The sequence below is a fragment of the Cherax quadricarinatus genome, chromosome 54 (genome assembly GCF_038502225.1).
Source record: "Cherax quadricarinatus isolate ZL_2023a chromosome 54, ASM3850222v1, whole genome shotgun sequence".
NCBI lineage: Eukaryota > Metazoa > Arthropoda > Malacostraca > Decapoda > Parastacidae > Cherax > Cherax quadricarinatus.
Genome location: NC_091345.1, coordinates 17,953,183 through 17,980,285, shown reverse-complemented (window position 1 = coordinate 17,980,285; position 27,103 = coordinate 17,953,183). Strand labels below are relative to the sequence as shown.

At 44.8% G+C, this 27,103-nt stretch overlaps 1 protein-coding gene across 2 annotated transcripts in view; it reads right to left on the bottom strand.

Moving 5' to 3' along the window:
* The window catches only part of LOC128699158 (mothers against decapentaplegic homolog 3), a 504,184-nt gene that overhangs the window by 36,361 nt on the left and 440,720 nt on the right, over positions 1–27,103 (bottom strand). The window contains exon 4 of one of the 2 annotated variants that reach the window (XM_070096674.1): positions 13,257–13,586. The exons of the other annotated variant lie outside the window; for it this stretch is intronic. Coding sequence (XP_069952775.1) covers positions 13,582–13,586 — 5 coding nt within the window. The 3' untranslated portion in view covers positions 13,257–13,581. Of the gene's footprint in view, positions 1–13,256; positions 13,587–27,103 lie in introns of those variants that run through there. 2 annotated transcript variants of the gene reach the window in all.

Below are 27,103 nucleotides of genomic sequence, written 5' to 3'. Positions count from 1 at the left end.
ATGCTTAATATAAATAAAAACTGCCCCTAAACTTCCTTTGAGCAGCCACTGAAGGGAATGCGATACCTGAGATTTTCTGCGTCATTCATTCATTCATTTAGGTTCGCCGGTACTTCCGGCCCGAGTCTTTCTCCAGATGGCGACCCGGCGCTTCTGCATCAATGCTGGTTTTCTCAACTAAAACGATGGTCTTTACATATTCGCAGGATTTTTACTGACATTCCTGACCACGACTACATCACCCTCATCTTCAACAAGTTTAAGTACAACAGGCACAGTGTCACGGAAAACAAGGCGGCTGGCAGACCTAGAATAAAGAAATACTAATTTGTCATCAAAATGCTTTCGCAGCCTTGATCAGACTTTTTTGCAATATTCTTTTCACACAATGTGATAAATAAAATTCCTGCACCTCACTTGCAGTCCAAATCTTGGATTTACCACAGCTGTGTCTTTAACAAGTTTATCTAATGCCGAATCATTGTTATGGCTGGTGTCACCTCCATCAACTAATATTATTCTCCCAGTCATGAATTACTTTCGACAAGACTCATGGTAACAGGCATGTACTGCATGCAAATCACTGGCAGCACCACATAAGTCTTACCTGATGTGCCCACTCATCCTTGACTAGAAACTTTATGAATCAAATCTCTGAATGACAGTTCAGTTGGTGGACTTGCTGCGCTACAAACATGACTTGTTTACCCCCTGCCAGTATTAAGTGGGTCATGTTTGAACAAGTCTTCACACACAATATACATAATTTAAATTTCAGTAATTCACCACTTACAACCGTGCAGTATTTTTCTTTAATTTTCACTGGTATGACATCGTGAATATTCTCCTCGGAGATATAAAAATCACACAACTTTTATGGCAGTGATGGCAATGCTTTCAGTTTCACATCAATATTTTTGAACTTCCTGATGATTCTTGTGTTGTGAGTGTTGAGCTGCAGCAACAATATATTTACTGACAGGAAGTACAATTATACCAACAGTAACCTTTCATCCTCATACAGTGATTCATCCAGTTATCTTACATCCTCATACAGTGATTCATCCAGTTATCTTATATCCTCATACAGTGATTCATCCAGTAATCTTACATCCTCATACAGTGATTCATCCTGTCATCTTACATCCTCATACAGTGATTCATCCAGTAATCTTACATCCTCATACAGTGATTCATCCAGTAATCTTACATCCTCATACAGTGATTCATCCTGTCATCTTACATCCTCATACAGTGATTCATCCAGTAATCTTACATCCTCATACAGTGATTCATCCAGTCATCTTACATCCTCATACAGTAAATTATCCAGGCATCTTACATCCTCATACAGTGATTCATCCAGTCATCTTACATCCTCATACAGTGATTCATCCAGTCATCTTACATCCTCATCCAGTCATCTTACATCCTCATACAGTGATTCATCCAGTAATCTTACATCCTCATACAGTGATTCATCCAGTCATCTTACATCCTCATACAGTGATTCATCCAGTCATCTTACATCCTCATCCAGTCATCTTACATCCTCATACAGTGATTCATCCAGTCATCTTACATCCTCATACAGTGATTCATCCAGTAATCTTACATCCTCATACAGTGATTCATCCAGTCATCTTGCATCCTCATACAGTAAATTAAACAGTCATCTTACATCCTCATACAGTGATTCAACCAGTCATCTTACATCCTCATACAGTGATTCATCCTGTCATCTTACATCCTCATACAGTGATTCATCCAGTAATCTTACATCCTCATACAGTGATTCATCCTGTCATCTTACATCCTCATACAGTGATTCATCCAGTAATCTTACATCCTCATACAGTGATTCATCCTGTCATCTTACACCCTCATACAGTGATTCATCCAGTAATCTTACATCCTCATACAGTGATTCATCCTGTCATCTTACATCCTCATACAGTGATTCATCCAGTAATCTTACATCCTCATACAGTGATTCATCCTGTCATCTTACACCCTCATACAGTGATTCATCCAGTAATCTTACATCCTCATACAGTGATTCATCCAGTAATCTTACATCTTCATACAGTGATTCATCCTGTCATCTTACATCCTCATACAGTAATTCATCCAGTAATCTTACATCCTCAGTGATTCATCCTGTCATCTTACATCCTCATACAGTGATTCATCCAGTCATCTTACATCCTCATACAGTGATTCACCCGGTCATCTTACATCCTCATACAGTGATTCATCCAGTAATCTTACATCCTCATACAGTGATTCATCCAGTAATCTTACATCCTCATACAGTGATTCATCCTGTTATCTTACATCCTCATACAGTGATTCATCCAGTAATCTTACATCCTCATACAGTTATTCATCCAGTCATCTTACATCATACAGTGATTCATCTAGGCATCTTACATCATACAGTGATTCATCCAGGCATCTTACGTCCCCATACAGTGATTCATCTAGGCATCTTACATCATACAGTGATTCATCCAGTCATCTTACATCATACAGTGATTCATCTAGGCATCTTACATCATACAGTGATTCATCCAGGCATCTTACATCCTCATACAGTGATTCATCCTGTCATCTTACATCATACAGTGATTCATCCAGTCATCTTACATAATACAGTGATTCATCCAGTCATCTTACATCATACAGTGATTCATCCAGGCATCTTACATCACCATACAGCGATTCATCCAGGCATCTTACATCCTCATACAGTGATTCATCCAGTAATCTTATATCCTCATACAGTGATTCATCCTGTCATCTTACATCCTCATACAGTGATTCATCCAGTAATCTTACATCCTCATACAGTGATTCATCCTGTCATCTTACATCCTCATACAGTGATTCATACAGTGATTCATTCAGTCATCTTACATCATACAGTGATTAATCTAGGAATCTTACATCATACAGTGATTCATCCAGGCATCATACATCCTCATACAGTGATTCATCCAGTCATCTTATATCATACAGTGATTCATCCACGCATCTTACATCCTCATACAGTGATTCATCCAGTCATCTTACATCATACAGTGATTCATCTAATCATCTTACATCATACAGTGATTCATCCAGTCATCTTACATCATACAGTGATTCATCCAGTCATCTCACATCCTCATACAGTGATTCATCCAGTCATCTTGCATCCTCATACAGTGATTCATCCAGCCATCTTACATCATACAGTGATTCATCCAATCATCTCACATCATACAGTAATTCATCCAGTCATTTTACATCATACAGTGATTCATCCAGTCATCTTACATCATACAGTGATTCATCCAGTCATCTTACATCATACAGTGATTCATCCAGTCATCTTACATCCTCATACAGTGATTCATCCAGTCATCTTACATCCTCATACAGTGATTCAACCAGTCATCTTACATCCTCATACAGTGATTCAACCAGTCATCTTACATCCTCATACAGTGATTCATCCAGTAATCTTACATCCTCATACAGTGATTCAACCAGTCATCTTACATCCTCATACAGTGATTCAACCAGTCATCTTACATCCTCATACAGTGATTCAACCAGTCATCTTACATCCTCATACAGTGATTCATCCAGTAATCTTACATCCTCATACAGTGATTCATCCTGTCATCTTACATCCTCATACAGTGATTCATCCTGTCATCTTACATCCTCATACAGTGATTCATCCAGTCATCTTACATCCTCATACAGTGATTCATCCAGTCATCTTACATCATCATACAGTGATTCACCCAGTCATCTTACATCCTCATACAGTGATTCATCCTGTCATCTTACATCCTCATACAGTGATTCATCCAGTCATCTTACATCCTCATACAGTGATTCATCCAGTCATCTTACATCCTCATACAGTGATTCATCCAGTCATCTTACATCCTCATACAGTGATTCATCCAGTCATCTTACATCCTCATACAGTGATTCATCCAGTCATCTTACATCCTCATACAGTGATTCATCCAGTAATCTTACATCCTCATACAGTGATTCATCCTGTTATCTTACATCCCCATACAGTGATTCATACAGTAATCTTACATCCTCATACAGTGATTCATCCAGTCATCTTACATCATACAGTGATTCATCTAGGCATCTTACATCATACAGTGATTCATCCAGGCATCTTACGTCCCCATACAGTGATTCATCTAGGCATCTTACATCATACAGTGATTCATCCAGTCATCTTACATCATACAGTGATTCATCTAGGCATCTTACATCATACAGTGATTCATCCAGGCATCTTACATCATCATACAGTGATTCATCCAGTCATCTTACATCATACAGTGATTCATTTAGGCATCTTACATCATACAGTGATTCATCCAGGCATCTTACATCACCATACAGCGATTCATCCAGGCATCTTACATCCTCATACAGTGATTCATCCAGTAATCTTATATCATCATACAGTGATTCATCCAGTAATCTTACATCCTCATACAGTGATTCATCCAGTAATCTTACATCCTCATACAGTGATTCATCCAGTAATCTTACATCCTCATACAGTAATTCATCCAGTAATCTTACATCCTCATACAGTGATTCATCCTGTCATCTTACATCCGCATACAGTGATTCATCCAGTCATCTTACATCATACAGTGATTCATTCTGTCATCTTACATCATACAGTGATTCATCTAGGAATCCTACATCATACAGTGATTCATCCAGGCATATATCATACAGTGATTCATCCACGCATCTTACATCCTCATACAGTGATTCATCCAGTCATCTTACATCATACAGTGATTCATCCAGTCATCTTACATCATACAGTGATTCATCCAGTCATCTTACATCATACAGTGATTCATCCAATCATCTTACATCATACAGTGATTCATCCAGTCATCTTACATCATACAGTGATTCATCCAGTCATCTCACATCCTCATACAGTGATTCATCCAGTCATCTTACATCCTCATACAGTGATTCATCCAGTAATCTTGCATCCTCATACAGTGATTCATCCTGTTATCTTACATCCTCATACAGTGATTCATACAGTAATCTTAAATCCTCATACAGTGATTCATCCAGTCATATTACATCATAGAGTGATTCATCTAGGCATCTTACATCATACAGTGATTCATCCAGGCATCTTACGTCCCCATACAGTGATTCATCTAGGCATCTTACATCATACAGTGATTCATCCAGTCATCTTACATCATACAGTGATTCATCTAGGCATCTTACATCATACAGTGATTCATCCAGGCATCTTACATCATACAATGATTCATCCAGTCATCTTACATCATACAGTGATTCATCTAGGCATCTTACATCATACAGCGATTCATCCAGGCATCTTACATCCTCATACAGTGATTCATCCAGTAATCTTATATCCTCATACAGTGATTCATCCAGTAATCTTACATCCTCATAGAGTGATTCATCCAGTAATCTTACATCCTCATACAGTGATTCATCCAGTAATCCTACATCCTCATACAGTGATTCATCCTGTCATCTTACATCCTCATACAATGATTCATCCAGTCATCTTACATCATACAGTGATTCATTCAGTCATCTTACATCATACAGTGATTCATCTAGGAATCTTACATCATACAGTGATTCATCCACGCATCTTACATCCTCATACAGTGATTCATCCAGTCATCTTACATCATACAGTGATTCATCCAGTCATCTTACATCATACAGTGATTCATCCAGTCATCTTACATCATACAGTGATTCATCCAGTCATCTTACATCATACAGTGATTCATCCAATCATCTTACATCATTCACTGATTCATCCAGTCATCTTACATCATACAGTGATTCATCTTAGTGATTCATCCAGTCATCTTACATCATACAGTGATTCATCCAGTCATTTTACATCATACAGTGATTCATCCAGTCATCTTACATCATACAGTGATTCATACAGCCATCTTACATCATCATACAGTGATTCATCCAGTTATCTTACATCATACAGTGATTCATCCAGTCATCTTACATCATACAGTGATTCATCCAGTCATCTTACATCATACAGTGATTCATCCAGTCATCTTACATCATACAGTGATTCATCCAGTCATCTTACATCATACAGTAACTCATCCAGTTAAAATCTTTGACCTGACACAATATAAATTTTGAAATTCATATTCAAATAATTAACATTCGTGACTACGAATGTTAATTATTGACAGCTTCAAGAAGCAAGAAGCACCAGCAGCACTAACAGCAGCAGTACTAGAAGCAGCAGCAGCAGCAGCAGCAGCAGCAGCAGCAGCAGCAGCAGCAGCAGCATGAACAGGGGCATGGAAACAATGTAAGTGGCATGCCAGCCTCTTCCATGCAAATTGCAGGCCTGGCCGCCGGCTGCTGTGCTCTACACGGTGTAATTCCAGCACATACCACCCTACTGTCCCTCACCACCCCACTGTCCCTCACCACCCCACTGTCCCTCACCACCCTACTGTCCTTCACCACCCTACTGTCCCTCACCACCCCACTGTCCCTCACCACCCTAGTGTCCCTCACCACCCTACTGTCCCTCACCACCCCACTGTCCCTCACCACCCTACTGTCCCTCACCACCCTACTGTCCCTCACCACCCTACTGTCCCTCACCACCCTACTGTCCCTCACCACCCTACTGTCCCTCACCACCCCACTGTCCCTCACCACCCCACTGTCACTCACCACCCTACTGTCCCTCACCACCCTGTCCCTCACCACCCTACTGTCCCTCACCACCCCACTGTCCCTCACCACCCCACTATCCCTCACCACCCTACTGTCCCTCACCACCCTACTGTCCCTCACCACCCTATTGTCCCTCACCACCCTACTGTCACTCACCACCCTACTGTCCCTCACTACCCTACTGTCCCTCACCACCCTACTGTCCCTCACCACCCTACTGTCACTCACCACCCGACTGTCCCTCACCACCCTACAGCTCCTCACCACCCTACTGTCCCTCACCACCCTACTGTCCCTCACCACCCTACTGTCCCTCACCACCCCACTGTCCCTCACCACCCCACTGTCCCTCACCACCCTACAGTCCCTCACCACCTTACGTCCCTCACCACCCCACTGTCCCTCAACACCCTACTGTCCCTCACCACACTACTGTCCTCACCACTCTACTGTCCCTCACCACCCTACTGTCCCTCACCACCTACTGTCCCTCACCACCCTACTGTAGCTCACCATCCTACTGTCCCTCACCACCCTACTGTCCTTCACCACCCTACTGTCCCTCACCATCCAGCCCCTCACCATCCTACTGTCCCTCACCACCCTACTGTCCCTCACCATCCTGCCCCTCACCACCCTACTGTCCCTCACCACCCTACTGTCCCTCACCATCCTACTGTCCCTCACCACCCTACTGTCCCTCACCATCCTACTGTCACTCACCACCCTACTGTCACTCACCACCCTACTTTCCCTCACCACCCAACTGTCCCTCACCACCTTACTGTCCCTCAACACCCTACTGTCCCTCGCCACCCTACTGTCCCTCACCACCCTACTGTCACTCAACACCCTACTGTCCCTCACCACCCTACTGTCAATCACCACCCTACTGTCCCTCACCATCCTACTGTCCCTCAGCACCCTACTGTGACTCAGCACCCTGTCCCTCACTACCCTACTGTCCTCACCACCCTACTGTCCCTCACCACCCTACTGTCCCTCACCATCCTACTGTCCCTCAGCACCCTACTGTGACTCAGCACCCTACTGTCCCTCACTACCCTACTGTCCTCGCCACCCTACTGTCCCTCAACATCCTACTGTCCCTCAGCACCCTACTGTCCCTCACCACCCTACTGTCCTTAACCACCCTACTGTCCCTCACCACATAACTGTCCCTCGCTACCCTACTGTCTCTCAACACCCTACTGTCCCCCACCACCATACTGTCCCTCAACACCCTACTGTCCCTCGCCACCCTACTGTTCCTCACCACCCTACTGTCACACACCACCCTACTGTCCCTCACCATCCTACTGTCCCTCAGCACCCTACTGTGACTCAGCACCCTACTGTCCCTCACTACCCTACTGTCCTCACCACCCTACTGTCCCTCAATATCCTACTGTGACTCAGCACCCTACTGTCCCTCACTACCCTACTGTCCTCACCACCCTACTGTCCCTCAATATCCTACTGTCCCTCAGCACCCAACAGTCCCTCACCACCCTACTGTCCCTCACCACCATACTGTCCTCAACCACCCTACTGTCCCTAACCACATAACTGTCCCTCACTATCCTACTGTCTCTCAACACCCTACTGTCCCTCACCACCCTACAGTCCCTCACCACCCTACTGTCCCTCAACACCCTAGTGTCCTCAACACCCTACTGTCCCTCACCACCCTACTGTCCCTCACCACCCTATTGTCCTTCACCATCCTACTGTCCCTCAGCACCCTACTGCCCCTCAGCACCCTACTGTCCCTCACTACCCTACTGTCCCTCAACACCCTACTGTCCTCACCACCCTACTGTCCCTCGACATCCTACTGTCCCTCGACATCCTACTGTCCCTCACCACCCTACTGTCCCTCATCACCCTACTGTCCCTCACCACCCTACTGTCCCTCACCACCCTACTGTCCCTCAACACCTTACTGTCCTCAGCTCCCTACTGTCTCTCAACATCCTACTGTCCCTCAGCACCCTACTCTCCCTCAGCACCCTACTCTCCCTCAGCACCCTACTGTCCTCACCACCCTACTGTCCCTCACCACCCTACTGTCCCTCAACACCCTAATGTCCATCAGCACCCTACTGTCCCTCACCACCCTACTGTCCCTCACCACCCTACTGTCCTCACCACCCTACTGTCCCTCACCACCCTACTGTCCCTCAACACCCTACTGTCCCTCAGCACCCTACTGTCCCTCAACACCCTACTGTCCTCACCACATACTGTCCCTCACCACCCAACTGTCCCTCGCCACCCTACTGTCCCTCACCACCCTACTGTCCCTCACTACCCTACTGTCCCTCACCACCCTACTGTCCCTCACCACTCTACTGTCCCTCACCACCCAACTGTCCCTCACCACCCAACTGTCCCTCAACACCCTACTGTCCTCACCACCCTACTGTCCCTCACCACCCTACTGTCTTCACCACCCTACTGTCCTCATCACCCTACTGTCTTCCCCACCCTACTGTCTCTCAACACCCTACTGTCCCTCAACACCCTACTCTCCCTCACCATCCTACTGTCCCTCAACACTCTACTGTCCCTCACCACCCTACTGTCCCTCACCACCCTGTCCCTCAACACTCTACTGTCCCTCACCACCCTACTGTCCCTCACCACAATACTGTCCCTCAACACTCTACTGTCCCTCAACACTCTACTGTATCTCAACACTACTGTCCCTCACCACCCTACTGTCCCTCACCACCCTGTCCTTCAACACTCTACTGTCCCTCACCACCCAACTGTCCCTCACCACCGTCTCCCAACACACTACTGTCCCTCACCACAATACTGTCCCTCATTACCCTACTGTTCATCACCACCCTACTGTCCACACCACCCTAATGCAATCACCACCCTACTGTAGTTATCACCCTACTGTCCCCACCACCGCACTGTAATCATCCCCCTACTGCCCCCACCACCCTATTACTAATCAGCACTAATCCCCATCAACCTATTACTAAGCAACATGACTGAGTGTAGTGTACTAGCCAGCATGATGGAGCAACATGACCGAGTGTAGTGTACTAGCCAGCATGATGGAGCAACATGACTGAGTGTAGTGTACTAGCCAGCATGATGGAGCAACATGACTGAGTGTAGTGTTCTAGCCAGCATGATGGAGCAACATGACTGAGTGTAGTGTACTAGCCAGCATGATGGAGCAACATGACCGAGTGTAGTGTACTAGCCAGCATGATGGAGCAACATGACTGAGTGTAGTGTACTAGCCAGCATGATGGAGCAACATGACTGAGTGTAGTGTACTAGCCAGCATGATGGAGCAACATGACCGAGTGTAGTGTACTAGCCAGCATGATGGAGCAACATGACTGAGTGTAGTGTACTAGCCAGCATGATGGAGCAACATGACTGAGTGTAGTGTACTAGCCAGCATGATGGAGCAACATGACCGAGTGTAGTGTACTAGCCAGCATGATGGAGCAACATGACTGAGTGTAGTGTACTAGCCAGCATGATGGAGCAACATGACTGAGTGTAGTGTACTAGCCAGCATGATGGAGCAACATGACTGAGTGTAGTGTTCTAGCCAGCATGAATTATCAGTCGCAGCACCTCACAACACAGGTAAAGTGGTGTGTGTACATTGTTTACATCTCTTAAGTGTCACAGCGGCCCTCAGTTACGACAGAACTCCACATGTTAACACCACTGTTGTCTCTTTAACCAGGGTGAGAGGGAGGGAGGGAGGGGGGAGGGGGGAGGAGAGAGAGAGAGAGAGAGAGAGAGAGAGAGAGAGAGAGAGAGAGAGAGAGTTGGTGGCACTCCTGACTCACATGCTCCTGAACACTCACCATCTCTGACATGGTAAGGTTGGCACCTCACCACTCACCACCCCTGACATGATGAGACTGGTACCTTACCACTCACCACCCCTGACATGATGAGACTGGCACCTCACCACTCACCATCCCTGACATGATGAGACTGGCACCTCACCACTCACCATCCCTGACATAAGACTAGCACCTCACCACTCACCATCCCTGACATGATGAGACTGGCACCTCACCACTCACCATCCATGACATGATAAGACTGGCACCTCATCACTTCTCACCCCTGACATGATAAGACTGGCACCTCACCACTTCTCACCCCTGACATGATAAGACCTGCACCTCATCACCTGCTCTCAAGTGTAGTTTGCTCTCACTGAGATTTGTCGGGGAAAACTGTAAGAACTTTTTCTAACGTGGACTTAAAGAGAGAGTCGTATTTTGCCAGTGTGAGAATGGTGAAGTGAATAAGTGTGTCTTAAAAAAGGTGATGCAACAATGTTACTGATCCTGGATTTCCATACTTTTAACGTCTTATACTTTTCCCAGAATCTCATCAATAGTATCAGACCCAAGTGGAACACCAAGAAGAGTACAGTCAGAGGGATTAATAATTTGTACTCCATTCTGGGAAGTTGTGACTTGTTTGCCGTAGTGTTGACTGGAGGACAATAGTTATGGAGAGGCTTCGACTCACTCTCCTAGCTACCTTACTCCGAGAAAACTTTCTCATTCCACCTGTTGCTGCTCTTGCAACCTTGCACAGCTCCTGATGACACACGGAGACGTATGAAAGATCTTGAGCTGAAGGTTTTCACCCCCCGTGGCTTGTCTTCCATTGTTAAGATCGCCTGTCTGCGATTGTATTGTGTGTGTGTGTGTGTGTGTGTGTGTGTGTGTGTGTACTCACCTAATTGTGGTTGCAGGGGTTGAGACTCGGCTCCTGTGTGTGTGTGTGTGTGTGTGTGTGTGTGTGTGTGTGTACTCACCTAGTTGTACTCACCTAGTTAAGGTTGCAGGGGTCGAGTCCTTGCTCCTGGCCCCGCCTCTTCACTGGTCGCTAATAGGTCACTCTCCCTGAACCGTGAGCTTTATCATACCTCTGTGTATGTGCACGTATATATATATATATATATATATATATATATATATATATATATATATATATATATATATATAAATAATTCTGGCCTCTTGGGTGGGATGCACGCTACCAATCGTACCAAGAAGAGGAAGTGTACTCGAACTTTTTTTCCGGCACTGAAACAAGCAGATCTGTGGTAGGAGGCAAGTGGTACCTGAAACTCAGGCTGTACCCAATATTCTCGCCTCTCGGGTGACAGGTTATAAGGCCCATAATTCCTTACAATGTAGTCTACGTCAAGTGAAATTTCATATTATCATGAATGTAACTATCTGCAAATCAAATATTGCTGGGGGGATGCAAATAGCCCGAGCTGCCTGCAGGCAACACTTACCTAAACACCTGAACATGGAACACGCATGACCCTGCCTGCTGAACCTGCTCTGTAACAGGCCTCAACCTCGTCAACTATTTTTAGCACCTTGCAATGATGACGCACTCGTGACCAGTTCTGAACATTTGTTTGACCTGAGGAGTGATGCCTGAGGCCAGGCTTCCCTAGAGACCACCTGATCACCTCAACCCCACACATTCATCATAGCCTGGCTGATCAAACACCCCCTTCAGTAATCTCCATAGCTTTCCCTTGAGAATTTTAACATTTTCTGCAGTATTTCTCATATCTAGTGGTAACCGGTTGAAGAATCGTGGACCACGCATGTTGGTCCAGTGTTCTCTAATTATACTTGTGGTACCCCTGTACTTCACTGGATTTATTCCATACTGTCCAGTACTTTCCATGTGTAGATGTTCATTACAAGACATCGACTGCTATTACAACCCAGGATTCCAAATGGCCTGTTATCCCGGGTGTAATGGGAGCAAAAAAAAACACAGCAGAAAATGTTTAGACTTATATTATCCTTCACCAATTTAGAACAGCAATATGTACACTATGTACAGTGATAAGTATAGTGCACTCCACGGTAAGCAAGGCAGAAATAGAAGCCACAAGATAGCAGACCGTGCTTCAACCAGCTCTAGAATGGGAATGACAAGGGCAGACAGGAGAGGGGTACCCACATAACCTCTGCGATTGCCAAAACCATCTTCTTATTGGCTAGAACCTGGTCACTAGTTGAACGACGGGGCCCCATCATCAACTCTTAGCAACCTGGTTCGCTGGTTACGTACTCTTTGCATGCCACACCCCCACCCCGAGAAGGCTCAGGATTAGGCTGCCACCTCCCAGTGGTAACCGCGCCGCCATGGCACAAAATAATGGGACCGCCTTTCCTCTCCACCATCCAACTCTTAGAGCTCAGCTTTTCTCGTGACCAAAAGCCAAACCCTAAACTTAGAGTGAGACAGCAGTCAGACAGGATAGCATAGGTCCAAGATACAGGCGGACGGTTGCCCGCATCCCCTCACTAAAAAAAAAAAAAAACCCCACACCAGGGGATAAAAAAAAAAAGCGTGAAAAGGGGTTACCACAAATAACATCCTAACCTAAATAAATAAAAATATTAGACTCTAGATAAAGAGTCTGCCAACATATTTTCTTTGCCGCCAATATATTTAATTCTGAGTGAATATGGTTGCAGTCTTAGCGTCCAGCGCATGAGCCTTGTGTTGTGGTTCTTCATGGCTTGGAGATATACTAAAGGATTGTGATCACTGTAGACTGTGACCACCTGCGATGTCTGGCCCACATAAACATCGAAATGTTCCAAAGCCAGCACCAGCGCGAGGGCTTCTTTTTCAATGGTAGAGTAAGCCCTATGATGTGGCTGGAACTTGGCTGAAAAGTATGCTACAGGCTGCAACTCCTTGTTCCCGATTTGTAATAGTACTGCCCCAACCCCAGACTCACAAGCATCAACCTGTAATGAAAAAGGTTTGGAGAAGTCTGGAGACAAGAGAATGGGTGCAGTACACAATAATCTTTTTGCTTTATTAAAAGCAGTGTTACAATCTGGGGTCCAATTAAAGGGAACTTTGTGACTGGTAAGAGAGGTAAGAGGGGCTACAATATCCGAGAAATTCTTACAGAATCTTCTGTAAAATCCTAACATGCCTAGGAAACGTTGAAGAGATTTCCTATCATGAGGAACTGGATAATCTTTAATAGCAAAAACTTTAGCAAGTTTAGGTGCAACTTTACCACTACCTACTTCATGGCCTAGAAAAGTGACAGTGGCCTGGCCAAAGGAAGATTTAGATAAATTAACTGTTAAATGGGAACTCTTGAAGGTCTCAAAAAGAGCCTTAAGTCTAAGTAGGTGTTGATCCCAAGTATCAGACACCACAACAATATCATCTAGGTACGCTGCCGTGCGTTCAAGTCCTTTAATAGCCTGATGGATAAGTTTCTGGAATGAAGAGGGGGAATTTTTCATTCCGAAGGGGGTAACTGTATTGATAATGACCTCCTGGAATTACGAAGGCAGAGATTTCCTTCGCCTTATCCGTCAAAGGTACCTGATAGTAGCCTTTCAGGAGATCTAACTTGGACACAAAAGTAGCCTTACCCACAAAGTCAATTACGTCATCCAGACGAGGAAAAAGGTAAGCATCTGTAATTGTGACCTCGTTCACCTTACGGTAGTCTGTACACATACGAAACCCTCCATTAGCCTTCTTCACAAGGATGCACGGTGAAGCCCATGGACTAGATGACTCCTCCACTAAACCATGCTTTAACAAAAATTCTACTTCCTGCTGAAGTAGCCTTTGCTTTTCAGGATTAGCTCTGTAGGGGGAGAGTTTAATTGGTTTAGAGTTTCCCACATCTACATCATGGTAACCTAACGTACATTTTTTCGGCACATCCGAAAAAATATTAGGATATGACTGTAGAAGCTCCGTTAAATTTGTTGCTTGCGTTTCATATAATCCCTCCATTAAAGGGCTAGGATCCTTGAGGAGGACAGAATTTGAAAGTTTAATATTAATTTCAGAGATAGAGTGCAAAGAGTCAGAGTCGTCCTCAGAGGTAGAGGACAGAGTCATTACTGGGACTTTATCTGGTGTATGGAAATATTTTAATTGATTAATGTGGTAAGTTTTAGTTTTTGAGGTCTTATCAATGGGAGCTACCACATAATTTACATCAGATAATCTACTTACAATCTGCATAGGTCCCCTAAATCTAGCTTTCAAGGTGTGGCTAGGTATAGGTTCCTGCACCAACACCTTGTCTCCTGGATGGAAGGAGCAGAATTGTGCACTTCTGTCATACCTTTGTTTCATCTTACTTTGAGCTGTCTTTAGGTTAGCCTTGGCTAACTGACGTGCCACCTGCAACCTTGAAGACGGGTTGTAGAGTGTTGAGCTAACGTCTTCTCCCATCCATCCTTCTTTGAGCACCCGAAGAGGACCTCGTACATTGTGCCCAAAGATCAGCTCAAACGGACTATACCCTGTAGACTCTTGCACCGTCTCTCGTACTGAGAACAGCAACAAAGGTAGTGATTCATCCCAGTCTGTAGGAAAGTGCATGCAAAAAGTTCTCATCATTGTTTTTAATGTGTGATGGAATCTTTCCAAGGCGTCTTGGGACTGAGGATGATAAGCAGTGGATAAGTTGTGGATTATCCCTAACCTAGTTAATATTTCCCTAAATGCTTTGGCAGTAAAGTTAGTACCTCGATCACTTTGAATAGTTTTAGGAATGCCAAAACAAGAAATGAATTTGGTTAAAGCTTTGAGAATAGCTTTAGTATTAATACTACGCATGGGAATTGCTTCAGGATATCTGGTTACTTTATCCATAATCGTAAATAAATATTGATTTCCAGACTTGGACCTAGGTAGTGGACCTACACAATCTATAATTAAATCTGCAAAAGGTTCTCCATCAGCAGGTATAGGTTGGAGAGGTGCAGGTTTAATGGAATGTCCAGGTTTCCCTACTTGCTGACATTCTCGGCAACACCTAATATGATTCTTCACATCTTTCTTTAATTTTGGCCAATAAAATTCTTTTGTGATTCTATACAAGGTTTTTGTACATTAAAATGGTATGAAATACCTAAGTATGACCTCGAAACGTATTCTGTCACTTCAACTTCATATTGAGACAACGTGCTCTTCTCCATTATGAGCTATACATCGTCTTCAATATCTTCTGCTTCTATCAACCTTTCTGTACTCGACTGAAGAAGCCTACTGTGTAGGCGAAACGTTTCGAAATAAAGATACCTAACTGTTGCATATGTGTCTTACCTAACAAGGTTTTTGTAATTCCTAAGTGACCTCCTAATGAAGTATTATGAGCTATATTTAATATTTGAGGTCTAAACTTGGTTGGAACCACTAACCTGTCATACAATTGCCGGCCCTCTATCTCCTTACCAGTCTCAGTGCAGATCAAATAATCTTTTTTAACTTCATACTTGACCGGATGACCCAAAGAGGATTTACCCATGGCTGCCTCAAAAGCGAGTTTTAAAGAAGGGTCCTTTCGTTGTTCCTCCCGGAAGGACAGTCCCTCGGGCATGGAAACAGAGACATCTGGCAATCCTGCAACCTGGGAATAGGAAGGCTTGATCGGGGTCTGTTCACTTGATTTACGAGGCTCCGGCCGGTGTGCCTCATAAAACAACGTGGCTATTCCGAGATCGGAGTCGTCCAAGGATAGGTCAACATTCCCTCCAGACAACCTTTGGGATGTTGCCCGAGTTATGGCCAACAGCAGAGAAGAATTAATCATTATAGGTTCAGGACACGAACTAACAGTAGTAATGTTATTACCCAGTAATAACATGGCATCTTTCATGGGAAATCCTTTTGAGACGCCTACAGTCAAGTACCCAGTGTAATATTTGCACTGTACATAAATTTTATGCATAGGAACAGAACATATAGCTCCTCCAAATGCTTCCAATAAAACAGAGGAATTCAAGGAAGTGTTCTCTGAAAGGGGTAATATTCCTTCTCTTACAAGTGAGCAATATGCTCCAGTATCTCTAAAGGTCTTTACTTCAATTGTTTCTGAGTTTTCCTGAAGGGAAGTAAGACTCTTGCAATAATAAGGGGCCATACCTTTTTCTACTTCTCTAGGGGACATGTTACTAGGGATATTAGAGATTTTCCCAATGGGTTGGGGTTTATGGGGGCAGTTGGGACGGATGTGACCTACTTTGTTTCAGAGGAAGCAGACGACAGGCTTGCCCTTTACTCCCTGCTGACGTTGCAAATGGTGTCGTTCTGGCTGGTGTCTCTCTGGATACTGTTGTCGAGATGCACCACGAGTAGTTTGCCTCTCCACAGGTGGACCATATGTTGAGAAGCGTGGCTCACCAGGTGACTTAGTTGGCTGACGTAGACGTTCTCCCTCCGGCTGGCACTTCATTCTCCAAGGTTGACGATCTCTGCTCATGCCAGGCTGTTGAAAAGAGACGGGACCGCTCGGACAAGGAGCGGTTAGTTTCGAAGGTATCAGCCAACCTGGCTGCCTCCAATGCAGTGGTTAAGTCACGATCCTGCAGAAAGACTCGAACCTCTGGTCCCACAGATTCCAGCAGGTTATCAATCAGAATAAGCTGTACCAGCTCCTCAAAGGTAAAGACACCACTTGCTTTATACCAGCTGGTAAAAGCTTTGGTTTGCTGTCTCACGAAGTCCACTAGGGATTGACCAAGCTGCCGCCTGCTTAATTTAAAAAAATTTCTATATTTGGCTGGGATACATGTATATGCTCCCAACACTGTGGTCTTCACTACTTGATAATCAGAAAATTCAGAGTCATTTAATACTGACGTAAATTCCTGTGCCTTACCCAATAATGCTGTATGAACCAACGATGCCCAATACTGTTCCGGCCACCTCAAGGCTCGAGCCTGATTTTCGAAGCTTTCGAAAAATTGCTCTGGTTCGGCCTCATTGAAGCGGAGAACAAGCTGTACTGCTTTTTGTAAACTAAAATCATTTACAGAATGCGAAAACTGCCTCCTTTCTCTTTCCCTATCATATTCTTCCCTTGCGAATGCTCTCTGTTCCCTAGTTTGCTCAAGATTGATTTCTGCTAGCTCAAGTGCCAACGACGCTGATTCACCCTGAGAGAACCCAGCTGCACTATACTGACCATTTTGCTCCATAGGTGTATCATCTTCCTCGTGCGAGAACATAGGAGTTTTTGCCCTAGCTCCCGTAGAGGGAGGAGTCTGATGTGCCATCTCTTCTTCTATAAGTTTGTCAGCAATCAGTGAACGCAGTTGCGCAGCTGTGAGAGTGCGTTTGTATTTAATGCCAATGGAACGAGCAATTTGCCAACAACGCTGTAGGGACAATTTAGGTAGGTTATGCAAAGTATATGCCGACACCAGACGTCTGACTCGTCTAGGTGGCATAAGTTATTCGCTATGCACAGTACGATTGCAGAATACCCCAACGTAACACGTTAATTTGCAGAACACGCTTAGCTATGCACAGTACGAATGCAGAATACGCATACAAGCAAAGCTAACTGCAAAATTCTCCACACCGAACAGGCTAGTAACAACTGACACGCAAAATTTGTAAAGCAATGCCAGACAGCTACACTGCTCTAGAAGATTGACCGTAGCGAAGCGAGCACACCGAACAAGCTAGTAGCGAGCTGTTAAACTATCACACAATAGCAAGGCTGACCATAAAGCAACTGACACGCAAAATTTGTAAAGCAATGCCAGACAGCAAGCTGCACAATGTTCCTGCTACGAGCTTCACCCTAAGCTCAACCGTTTCTCTAAGTCCAGCTCCAGCTCTCGGACAGGCTACCCATATTACAACCCAGGATTCCAAATGGCCTGTTATCCCAGGTGTAATGGGAGCAAAAAAAAAAAACAGCAGAAAAAGTTTAGACTTATATTATCCTTCACCAATTTAGAACAGCAATATGCACACTATGTACAGTGATAAGTATAGTGCACTCCACGGTAAGCAAGGCAGAAATAGAAGCCACAATATATCAGACCGTGCTTCAACCAGCTCCAGAATGGGAATGACAAGGGCAGACAGGAGAGCGGTACCCACATAACCTCTGCGATTGCCAAAACCATCTTCTTATTGGCTAGAACCTGGTCACTAGTTGAACGACGGGGCCCCATCATCAATTCTTAGCAACCTGGTTCGCTGGTTGGGGGAGATAGCCTGTAAATGAGGGTGTGTACATGCGCCGAATAAAGGTTACGTACTCTTTGCATACCACAACTGCCCACCTCTGGCCAGTCAACGTCTTGTAGTAATCATGTATTACCAGACAACGTCTTGCAGCCCCAGCGACAGTAACCGCAGAAGTAACAACAGTAGCTACAGCAGTACTACTAGTACCGGCAGAAACAGCAGCAGCATAAACAAGAGTCGCACCGTTAGTAATAAGAACAGCGGCCACATTAACACCACCACCAACAGTAGGAATCAAAGCCCCAACAACAATGCTAACAGCATAAGTAACAACAGTAGCACCAACGAGTAACAATAGCACCAATCTGTAACACCAGTAGCACCAAACAGTAACAACAGTAGCACCAAACAGTAACAACAGTAGCACCAAACAGTAACACCAGTAGCACCAAACAGTAACACCAGTAGCACTAACGAGTAACACCAGTAGCACCAACGAGTAACAACAGTAACACCAACGAGTAACAGTAGAACCAAGCAGTAACAACGGTAGCACCAACCAGTAACAACAGTAGCACCAACGAGTAACAGTAGAACCAAGCAGTAACAACGGTAGCACCAACCAGTAACAACAGTAGCACCAACGGGTAACACAAGTAGCACCAACTAGTAAGAGTAGCACCAGCCAGTAACAACAGTAGCAATAACCAGTAACAGCAGCATCAATGAGTAACAACAGTAACACCAACCAGTAACAACAGTAACACCAACGAGTGACAACAGTAACACCAACGAGTAACAACAGTAGCACCAAGCAAACGATGATAACTCATGGTGTTATAAAGTTGGAGAGGCCAGCGAGCCGCTCTTTCAAGAACTGGAGGTGTTCTCCCACGATGGTGGGTGAGAACACTGTTCTCCCACGATGGTGGGTGAGAACAGTGTTCTCCCACGATGGTGGGTGAAAACAGTGTTCTCCCACGATGGTGGGTGAGAACAGTGTTCTCCCACGATGGTGGGTGAGAACAGTGTTCTCCCACGATGGTGGGTGAGAACAGTGTTCTCCCACGATGGTGGGTGAGAACAGTGTTCTCCCACGATGGTGGGTGAGAACAGTGTTCTCCCACGATGGTGGGTGAGAACAGTGTTCTCCCACGATGGTGGGTGAGAACAGTGTTCTCCCACTGCTGATCTAACTACAACAATCTCTCTCAGTCTACTCACTTCTATTCTCACTTTCGAAATTCGCTCTTTCGTGGAAAGATGAACGAATTTCTCTTTTCGCTTTTTATAATGCTGAAGTATCTGTAGAAACACCCACATGGAGACAAACTTCAGAACTCCAATGCGACAGAAACATCAAAGACCCACATGTTGACAGAAACATCAAAGACCCACATGGTGACAGAAACATCAAAGACCCCGAATGTGACAGAAACATTAAAGACCCACATGGTGACAGAAACATCAAAGACCCACAAGGTGACAGAAACATCAAAGACCCACAAGGTGACAGAAACATCAAAGACCCACAAGGTGACAGAAACATCAAAGACCCACATGGTGACAGAAACATCAATGACCCACAAGGTGACAGAAACATCAAAGACCCACATGATGACAGAAACATCAAAGACCCACATGTTGACAGAAACATCAAAGGCCCACATGTTGACAGAAACATCAAAGACCCACATGGTGACAGAAACATCAAAGACCCACATGTTGACAGAAACATCAAAGACCCACATGTTGACAGAAGCATCAAATACCCACATGTTGACAGAAACATCAAAGACCCACATGGTGATAGAAACATCACAAACCTCCAATGCGACAGAAACATCAAAGACCCACATGGTGACAGAAACATCAATGACCCACAAGGTGACAGAAACATCAAAGACCCACATGATAACAGAAACATCAAAGACCCACATGTTGACAGAAACATCAAAGACCCACATGGTGACAGAAACATCAAAGACCCACATGGTGACAAACATCAAAGACCCACATGTTGACAGAAACATCAAAGACCCACATGTTGACAGAAGCATCAAAGACCCACATGTTGACAGAAACATCAAAGACCAACATGTTGACAGAACATCAAAGACCCACATGTTGACAGAAACATCAAAAGGCCAACATGTTGACAGAAACATCAAAGACCCACATGTTGACAGAAACATCAAAGACCCACATGTTGACAGAAACATCAAAGACCCACATGGTGACAGAAACATCAAAGACCCACATGTTGACAGAAACATCAAAGACCCACATGTTGACAGAAACATCAAAGACCCACATGTTGACAGAAACATCAAAGGGCAACATGTTGACAGAAACATCAAATACCCACATGTTGACAGAAACATCAAAGGCCAACATGTTGACAGAAACATCAAAGACCCACATGGTGACAAAAACATCAAAGTCCCACATGTTGACAGAAACATCAAAGACCCACATGGTGACAGAAACATCAAAGACCCACATGTTGACAGAAACATCAAAGACCCACATGTTGACAGAAACATCAAAGACCCACATGTTGACAGAAACATCAAAGACCCACATGGTGACAGAAACATCAAAGACCCACATGGTGACAGAAACATCAAAGACCCACATGGTGACAGAAACATCAAAGACCCACATGGTGACAGAAACATCAAAGACCCACATGGTGACAGAAACATCAAAGACCCACATGGAGACAAAGTACCGTGAGACGAGAGCTACATATGTGGGTGTTCAACTATGGCCTGGACACGTGTAGCAGAACACGTCAAAACTTAAAAATGTTCTCCTTACAATCATTGTTCTAATTACTGTTCTTGCAATCATTGTTCCAATTACTGTTCTTACATTGTTCCAATTACTGTTCTTACACTGTTCCAATTACTGTTCTTAAAATAACTTCCAATTACTGTTCTTATATTGTTCCAATTACTGTTTTTACACTGCTCCAATTACTGTTTTTACAAAGTTCCAATTACTGTTCTAACAATCATTATTCCAAGTAATGTGCTTACAGTCACTGTTCCAATTAATGTTCTCCTTACTGTCAATCAATGTCTCAAAAAAAAGTTGTTCTGGTACAGATGTCAGTGGGTGTTTCTCTGGCACTCACGAGCGTTCCGCTGGCACTCACGAGCGTTCATTACATGGCTTGACAGGCTTATCTGGTTTGAATTTTATCTTCCACACAAAGGTTATTAAGACTGCATCCCACCTCCACACTGCCAGTCAAGGAAACTTTATAACCCTTAAACAGTTAATGAACTCAATGTAAATACACAAGAGCCGCACACTTCTGGGTGTGTATATACCCTGCTATACTATCATATATATTGAAATGTGTAATTAGCGTCTGTTTCACCTCTGCCAGTACTGATGTTATACATCCCTAACTAAGTAACCACTGGTGTTATACACACACCTGGTTCAGTAACCACTGGTGTTATACACACACCTGGTTCAGTAACCACTGGTGTTATACACACACCTGGTTCAGTAACCACTGGTGTTATACACACCCCTGGTTCAGTAACCACTGGTGTTATACACACACCTGGTTCAGTAACCACTGGTGTTATACACACACCTGGTTCAGTAACCACTGGTGTTATACACACACCTGGTTCAGTAACCACTGGTGTTATACACACACCTGGTTCAGTAACCACTGGTGTTATACACACACCTGGTTCAGTAACCACTGGTGTTATACACACACACCTGGTTCAGTAACCACTGGTGTTATACACACACCTGGTTCAGTAACCACTGGTGTTATACACACACTTGGTTCAGTAACCACTGGTGTTATACACACCTGGTTGCGTAACCACTGGTGTTATCACCGCTGGCTAAGTAACCACTGGTGTTATACATACCTGGTTGCGTAACCACTGGTGTTATCACCCCTGGCTAACCACTGGTGTTATACATACCTGGTTGCGTAACCACTGGTGTTATCACCCCTGGCTAAGTAACCACTGGTGTTATAAACACCTGGTTGCGTAACCACTGGGGTTATCACCCCTGGCTAAGTAACCACTGGTGTTATACACAGCTGGTTGAGTAACCACTGGTGTTATCACCCCTAAGTAACCACTGGTGTTATACACACCTGGTTCCGTAACCACTTACCTAACCTTTACCTTTGAAGAGTTTCGAGAGTTTATCTACTCTCTGAGCCCGGCCATGGGCCAGGCTCGTCTGGTGCTTGCCTGGTCATCCAGGCTGTTGCTGCTGGAGGCGCGCTGCCCCACATATCCATCACAGCCTGGTTGATCTGGCACCTGGTGAAGATACTTGTCTAGTTTCCTCTTAAAGGCTTCAACACTTGTTCCAGCAGTGTTTCTGACATCTTCTGGTAAGATGTTGAAAAATCTGGGACCCCGGATGTTGATACAGTGTTCCCTTATTGTCCCCACCGCACCCCTGCTCCTCACTGGGTTTATTTTACACTTCCTCCCATATCTCTCACTCCAGTATGTTGTTATGGCAGTGTGCAGATTTGGGACCAAGCCCTCGAGTACTTTCCAGGTATATATTATCATGTACCTCTCTCTCCTCCGCTCCAATGAGTACATATTCAAGACTTGAAGGCGTTCCCAGTAGTTTAGGTGCTTTACTGGCTCAATGTGAGCCGTAAACGATATCTGTATTTGTTCCAGCTCCGATATTTCTCCTGCCCTGAACGGGGCCGTCAGCACTGAGCAATATCCTAAGTGAGGGAGCACTAGTGATTTGAAGAGTGTCACCATCGACATTATTTCCCTTGTTTTGAAAGTTCTCAGTACCCACCCAGTCATCTTCCTGGCTGTCGTGATCTGTGTCTTGTTATGGTCTTTAAAAATAAAGGTCCGCTGACATAATTATTCCTCCTAGGTCTTTTACGTGTTCCTTACGTTCTATTTGGTGTTATTACCCCTGGCTAAGTAACCATTGGTGTTATACACACTTGGTTGCATAACCACTGGTGTTATCACCCCTGGTTAAGCAACCACTGGTGTTATACACCCCTGGCTAAGTAACCACTGGTGTTATACACTGGTTGCGTAACCACTGGTGTTATACACCCCTGGCTAAGTAACCACTGGTGTTACACACACCTGGTTGGATAACCATTGGTGTTATATACACACCTGGTTCAGTAATCACTGGTGTTATACACACCCCTGGTTCAGTAACCACTGGTGTTATACACACACCTGGTTCAGTAACCACTGGTGTTATACACACACCTGGTTCAGTAACCACTGGTGTTATACACACACCTGGTTCAGTAACCACTGGTGTTATACACACACCTGGTTCAGTAACCACTGGTGTTATACACACACCTGGCTCAGTAACCACTGGTGTTATACACACACCTGGCTCAGTAACCACTGGTGTTATACACACACCTGGTTCAGTAACCACTGGTGTTATACACACACCTGGCTCAGTAACCACTGGTGTTATACACACACCTGGTTCAGTAACCACTGGTGTTATACACACACCTGGTTCAGTAACCACTGGTGTTATACACACACCTGGCTAAGTAACCACTGGTGTTATACACACACCTGGTTCAGTAACCACTGGTGTTATACACACACCTGGTTCAGTAACCATTGGTGTTATACACACACCTGGTTCAGTAACCACTGGTGTTATACACACACATGGCTCAGTAACCACTGGTGTTATACACACACCTGGTTCAGTAACCAGTGGTGCTATACACACACCTGGTTCAGTAACCACTGGTGTTATACACACACCTGGCTCAGTAACCAGTGGTGTTATACACACACCTGGTTCAGTAACCACTGGTGTTATACACACACCTGGTTCAGTAACCATTGGTGTTATACACACCCCTGGTTCAGTAACCAGTGGTGCTATACACACACCTGGTTCAGTAACCACTGGTGTTATACACACACCTGGTTCAGTAACCACTGGTGTTATACACACACACCTGGTTCAGTAACCACTGGTGTTATACACACACCTGGTTCAGTAACCATTGGTGTTATACACACACCTGGTTCAGTAACCACTGGTGTTATACACACACCTGGTTCAGTAACCACTGGTGTTATACACACACCTGGCTCAGTAACCACTGGTGTTATACACACACCTGGCTCAGTAACCACTGGTGTTATACACACACCTGGCTCAATAACCACTGGTGTTATACACACACCTGGCTCAGTAACCACTGGTGTTATACACACACCTGGCTCAGTAACCACTGGTGTTATACACACACCTGGCTCAGTAACCACTGGTGTTATACACACACCTGGCTCAGTAACCAGTGGTGCTATACACACACCTGGTTCAGTAACCACTGGTGTTATACACACACCTGGCTCAGTAACCAGTGGTGTTATACACACACCTGGTTCAGTAACCACTGGTGTTATACACACACCTGGTTCAGTAACCACTGGTGTTATACACACACCTGGTTCAGTAACCACTGGTGTTATACACACACCTGGCTCAGTAACCATTGGTGTTATACACACCTGGTTCAGTAACCACTGGTGTTATACACACACCTGGTTCAGTAACCACTGGTGTTATACACACACCTGGTTCAGTAACCACTGGTGTTATACACACACCTGGCTCAGTAACCACTGGTGTTATACACACACCTGGTTCTTTAACCACTGGTGTTATACACACACCTGGTTCAGTAACCAGTGGTGCTATACACACACCTGGTTCAGTAACCACTGGTGTTATACACACACCTGGTTCAGTAACCACTGGTGTTATACACACACCTGGCTCAGTAACCACTGGTGTTATACACACACCTGGCTCAGTAACCACTGGTGTTATACACACACCTGGTTCAGTAACCACTGGTGTTATACACACACCTGGCCCAATAACCACTGGTGTTATACACACACCTGGCTCAGTAACCACTGGTGTTATACACACACCTGGCTCAGTAACAACTGGTGTTATACACACACCTGGCTCAGTAACCACTGGTGTTATACACACACCTGGCTCAGTAACCACTGGTGTTATACACACACCTGGTTCAGTAACCAGTGGTGCTATACACACACCTGGTTCAGTAACCACTGGTGTTATACACACACCTGGCTCAGTAACCAGTGGTGTTATACACACACCTGGTTCAGTAACCACTGGTGTTATACACACACCTGGTTCAGTAACCACTGGTGTTATACACACACCTGGTTCAGTAACCACTGGTGTTATACACACACCTGGCTCAGTAACCATTGGTGTTATACACACCTGGTTCAGTAACCACTGGTGTTATACACACACCTGGTTCAGTAACCACTGATGTTATACACACACCTGGCTCAGTAACCACTGGTGTTATACACACACCTGGTTCAGTAACCACTGGTGTTATACACACACCTGGTTCAGTAACCAGTGGTGCTATACACACACCTGGTTCAGTAAACACTGGTGTTATACACACACCTGGTTCAGTAACCACTGGTGTTATACACACACCTGGCTCAGTAACCACTGGTGTTATACACACACCTGGTTCAGTAACCACTGGTGTTATATACACACCTGGTTCAGTAACCACTGGTGTTATACACACACCTGGTTCAGTAACCAGTGGTGCTATACACACACCTGGTTCAGTAACCACTGGTGTTATACACACACCTGGTTCAGTAACCACTGGTGTTATACACACACCTGGTTCAGTAACCACTGGTGTTATACACACACCTGGTTCAGTAACCACTGGTGTTATACACACACCTGGTTCAGTAACCACTGGTGTTATACACACACCTGGCTCAGTAACCACTGGTGTTATACACACACCTGGTTCAGTAACCACTGGTGTTATACACACACCTGGCTCAGTAACCACTGGTGTTATACACACACCTGGTTCAGTAACCACTGGTGTTATACACACACCTGGTTCAGTAACCACTGGTGTTATACACACACCTGGTTCAGTAACCAGTGGTGCTATACACACACCTGGTTCGGTAACCACTGGTGTTATACACACACCTGGTTCGGTAACCACTGGTGTTATACACACACCTGGTTCAGTAACCACTGGTGTTATACACACACCTGGCTCAGTAACCACTGGTGTTACACACACACCTGGCTCAGTAACCAGTGGTGCTATACACACACCTGGTTCAGTAACCACTGGTGTTATACACACACCTGGCTCAGTAACCAGTGGTGTTATACACACACCTGGTTCAGTAACCACTGGTGTTATACA